Below are 5,072 nucleotides of genomic sequence, written 5' to 3'. Positions count from 1 at the left end.
AACTTCTTTATGTTTACAGACGTGACGTAATGACGCAGCAGCATGCTCCAATTTCCCGCGAAAACCTACCCGTACCACTCCAATTAGAAAACATTATTATAAGCTAGCCGTTGTGAATCGGGCTAAAGTAAGGCGGTAGTTTTGAACACTGGCTGGTTATGTACTTGCTCAAATATTGATTTTGGATAATTTTTAACCAAAAAAAGTTATGAACTGCAGCTTTAAATATTTATTTTAAAACCAAGCTCTTAAGTACAGCTCAAGGGTTCATGGTTGCCAGTAACACTTGCCATTTATTTACATTTGGAGATACATATCTGAAAGTTTTATGGATTTCATCCAAGATTAAATATTTAGCTTTTTCATTGATTATTTGCAGGACACATATGAGTGTAACCTCCAGTAACTCAGCAATACTTAAAGGACTGAAAGATCGTGGTTTCCTGCAGAACCTTGAAAAGCTCCACTCCAACGGCATTCACCCTCAGAGTTCACTCCTCAAACTTTCACCTGTCATGAATGTTTAAGCAAATTAAAACGTAGCTCAGCATCTGGGTATAGTTATATTATGTAAAAAATTTATATAATCCAACAAATGTAAATCCCCCCCCCCCCCCATGAAAAAAAACTAGGAACTGAATGTAGGTAGTGCATTTATATACTTAATTCGTTACAGTTTTACATTTGAACTGATTAATAATGTTTGTTTTTTTCCAGAAAACATCTTTTTGTACATGGATCCTTTGTTGTTTTGTTGTTTGATCTATGTACAAATGGTAGGTAATTTGCAGAAATAAAATGTTGATAAATGGTGTCATTCTCTTTTTATTTCTTGTTGTTAGATATACGTCTGGCCTCGAATAAACAATGTACACAAATGGGTCAAACCTGAATTACATTTTGCAGGGGAACAGACATGGCCTTGAAAAAATATCCGAATAAGTCTGTTAGCATGAGAAATAAGGCATATGTTTTTGTATTAACTTGAAAATAACATTTCCCAACTGTACATTAAACTTAATTTAATGTATTTTCTAAATCAAGCAATGTTTAAGAATATATATTTAATCATACTATAATGTAACTCATACCACTCAAGGCATACTGCAGTGTGTAAGATAAATATGATCATTTCTAATAAGCTAATAAACTAATGTGAGCCTGAAGCACACATACAGGTTTTTACATCTAGTTCCTCACATTATCTTGACATTTTTCATGTACCTCTACGAATGAACAGATTGGCCTCCAGTACAGCTGAATGTTGGTAAATACACTGCATTCATCAAAATGTTGCTTGTGGTCTTTGTTGACTTTTTACAACAAAGCTTGCCTTTACAATGGCACTGCCATTGACAGTCATGAAAAATTCACGATTGGCCTGCAGTTAATCCAACAGTTAATCCAACATTCACACTGACAAAGGCAAGCAGAGGTAGCCATAGCTGTTGTAAATTGTGTGAAACACAGACACATTATATGGCACTGAAAAAATGGGATGGGACATGGACCCATCTATTTTAGATTCACTTCTAAGCCACACACAGTTTGATTCCAGCACTTTTAACCAGGGGGCTGAGGTGAGAAGCTCTACAGGTTCAGGCAGGAGCTCAGCAGATGGGGTTGCTGAATGACAGGTATTGAATGATGGCTGACTGTGTCATGTTTCGTTTAGCCTCACTGGCAGAGAACAAAGGCTAAATCCTTCCTGTGTTCATAAAAGACAGCACAAGCATACTGTAGGCTAAAATCACTCTTATTTATGAGGTCAGTGACATTAAATCTGCATAATGTAGCCAGGTTCGTAGCACTCTAGATTTCTAAATTGACAAATAATAGCGTAAATACACAAGCTAGTTTTAAAGTGTTGTGTTTCTCTTTTAATATAACATACCAACACTGTATTTGTCTTTACCCTTTCCCTCAGAAATCGTCAACAAGCATTGGTTCTTGTGTTTCTCAAACGTTTTAAGGGAAAGGGCGCACCCTAGTGTTCCCTGATCACGGTGGGAACACAGTCTATGTTTCAGGAAGCCATGTTTGCTCATGCCCACAGCATATCCACTCATCCTTTTAATGTTTAATGTCCCTCACATGATATCAGCCATGGCGGCAACACATCCTAATAGTTATTTCTAGCACGACAAGATCACATTTAAAAAAGTGGGTTTACATGTGTTTTTTTCTTTTCTTTTTCTGTCAGATAAGCTACGCATGAAAACGATTACAGTTTAAATAGCTCATGATAGCTCATGAATGTAGGCCACAGTATACTTTTATATGGAATCATTTAAGTATCAGCCAAAGTTTATTTAGAATTAGGTGAGCAATGCATTGCTATTTTGGTAATGCTTTAATAAGGTTCAATTCATTAGTAATGCATTAGATATAAACAAACAATTAGCATTTAATCATAACATCTAGATTCATGTATTGTTTATGTCAGTTCATAATTACATTCATGTTAGTTTATACAACTTCAAATGTTTAAAAAAGAAATTGATATTAACCAAGTTTAATAAATGCCTTAAAAGTATTATTCTTTGTTAGCCCATGATTTTTCCTACTTGTAAAGTGTTATCCTGTTATATTGTTTTAGTTGGGCCTGAAGGCGAATGTGCCTTCCGCCAGGACGATAGGGGGCGAGCGAGCGCTTGTTTCTTCACCGCTTTGTTTTTTGTGCTCGTGCGCAGGGAGGGCGAGAGAGAGAGAGAGAGAGAGAGAGAGAGAACAGACGCAACAGAGCGAAGATCTTCAGGCCGTTGACTACGCCGCGACGACCAGCAGCGCATCTCGCAAAAGAGCCTTTAAAGGGCAAAGAGGTCGGAAATGTAAAAAAAAAAATTACGTTAATATATGAACGTTTAATGTGTATGTGCATCAGGGTTTTTAAGATTACCCTTGCTAGTTAACTTAGCTGGCTAACTAGCGTGCTATATTTGATACAAGGTTGTTATTTAATTAACGTTATGTCATTCGTCGTGGCGAATGCTGTATCTTGACACATTTTATGAGCTCGCTGCGATTAGTGGCGCTCGGTAGGCGCTACCGATGGATTGTGGACGTCACGAAGTTCCGAGGTGTTCTGTAGCAATGGCGGCGGGGGCAGCTAGTGTTCCGCTAGCGAGGCAGCTTAGCAGGTAGACAGGCCATGTTTGTTTCACGCAGCTAAAAATGGGCTAGGGCTATAGCATGATAAGCGCAGCTTATAGCAACGCTATGCTCGTGCCAAATGATTTGGGCGATTTCAGAATAGCAGCCACCAAAGACGTTGGGAACATGGTATTTTTTTAATTCGACGCCACAAAACAAAAACACGTTATGTAAGAAGGGGGCGCCTTTCCCGGGCTTTCGCGAATAGCGTACAACTGTGATTAGCCATTAACTCGAGTTTGTTTGTCTTGTTTATGTACCGATATCTTTACTTTTTAGAGCTATGACAGCACAGCTTCCCAGCTAGCAACAAAACTAGTCAACTAACATGACCTAGTTTATTTGCATTTGCTCACGTCGTATGTTGCCTCTGCGTGCTTACATGAGGGGCGGAAGCTAGTCGCGGCGGCCATTTTACAGCTAGTTAGCTGTTCCAACCTCTGGCGCACAAGATGCCCACCGTTAAACGCCTTGTCTTCTCGAAGCTGTTGTATCAGTCTCTACATGACTTTACGACACTAAGACATGCATGTATGACTGACAAATGATGAGTAAACTTTAGAGTTTAAGGCGGGCTGTCAGCTTATTAATTCAATATTATTTTGTGATCTAGCTGTGCTAGTTAGCCAGCTAGTTAGCTGATAATACATGCTCAAGGAAGCTAACTAGCAGCTATTTAGCCAGCTAACCTAGCCAACAGTGACAAACCAGCTGTGTGAAAGTTGTAAACATGGTTTTAAGTATAAATTGATGGCATGTTTAAAGGTTTTCTTTGTGAATCAGTGTTCATTTGGCTTGAGGCATTTGAATATCTGAACTATAGATTAATTTATACCTAGCCTGTCAAGTTAGCCAAATATAAACTGCCCATAGGCTAACCTTAGCCAAATTGTAGCCAAAGATATTTTCTGCTAACTAGCTTTTATGATTGTTTCTAGATCAGCCTCATGTTTTGTTTACAATTTTTAATAAAATGTTTTTACAAGCTGTGGTGCATATAGTCCAGGTCCCAGTTCTGTTTGTCTATGCAGCCCTCTTTTCTACCTAAAAGGATGTTGATTGTTATGTTTGTTTGTGTCAGCCTCGTAACTTGTGTAGATTTCAAGCTTATGTCTGAATGTATAATTTGCCTATTGTTCATTGTCAGGGGTGTCAAAATCAGTTCCTGGAGGGCCGCAGCCCTGCAGGGTTTAGTTCCAACCCTGCTCCAACATACATACCATGTAGTTTTCAAATAAGTCTGAAGGACTTGATTAGCTGGATCAGGTGCATTTAATTAGGGTTGAATCTAAACTCTGCAGGGCTGTGGCCCCCTAGGAACTGAGTTTGACACCCCTGATTTATTTAAAGCTGTGTTTAGGCCTATTTGTCACATGAAATAGCAGAAATTCACTTAAAGGCACAATATGTAATTTTCGCACGTATTCAAAGTAAACAAATAGATAAAAGTGTAGTTTGATGTAGAGCCCGACCGATATATCGTTTTGCCGATATTATCGGCTGATATGAGCCTGTCGCCGATATATCGGTATCGGCGAATATGCCGCCGATATGAACCTTTTTTTTTACAGAACGTATAACGCCGATAAAATGCTTGAAATGGTGTAATTACTTAGTTTGTCCAGCAGAGCGCGCTCCATTGTTTGCTACTGGCGACCTGGATGAAACGCTTTAAAGCTTATGTCTATGGAAAACCATTGAAACCATATCTCCTTAACGGCGCGGCGAATCCGCACCAAATTCGGGAGATTCCTTCAGCTCGAGGAACCCTCTCGAACACGAATCCAGTGTACGTCTAGAGGCCCGCTTTCGAATGAGACCACCCCCGCGTCGATAGCCCCCGGGGTTCGGGAGTTATGGGTGGTTAAGTTCGCGGTCCGGCGCCGAACGATCAAGTGATCCCGGGGGGCTACCGACGA

At 39.6% G+C, this 5,072-nt stretch overlaps 2 protein-coding genes across 3 annotated transcripts in view; both read left to right on the top strand.

The window, feature by feature from the left end:
- The window catches only part of LOC107747447 (storkhead-box protein 1-like), a 21,695-nt gene extending 21,083 nt beyond the window's left edge, over positions 1 to 612 (top strand). Inside the window, exon 4 of the mRNA XM_016561950.1 lies at positions 380 to 612. Coding sequence (XP_016417436.1) covers positions 380 to 527 — 148 coding nt within the window. The 3' untranslated portion in view covers positions 528 to 612. The remainder of the gene's footprint in view (positions 1 to 379) is intronic.
- A 2,077-nt stretch (positions 613 to 2,689) lies between these two features.
- LOC107747450 (zinc finger protein 501) overlaps positions 2,690 to 5,072 on the top strand; it is a 7,270-nt gene continuing 4,887 nt past the window's right edge. Inside the window, exon 1 of one of the 2 annotated variants that reach the window (XM_016561952.1) lies at positions 2,690 to 2,822. The gene's annotated coding sequence lies outside the window, so the exon portion shown is untranslated. Of the gene's footprint in view, positions 2,832 to 5,072 lie in introns of both variants that reach the window. The other variant, XM_016561953.1, reaches the window with a different exon arrangement.

This window comes from Sinocyclocheilus rhinocerous, unplaced genomic scaffold, assembly GCF_001515625.1.
Source record: "Sinocyclocheilus rhinocerous isolate Xijiao unplaced genomic scaffold, SAMN03320098_v1.1 scaffold2664, whole genome shotgun sequence".
In the NCBI taxonomy this organism is placed as follows: domain Eukaryota; kingdom Metazoa; phylum Chordata; class Actinopteri; order Cypriniformes; family Cyprinidae; genus Sinocyclocheilus; species Sinocyclocheilus rhinocerous.
The sequence above is the reverse complement of the archived record's forward strand: the minus strand, read 5'-3'. Positions and strand labels throughout refer to the sequence as shown.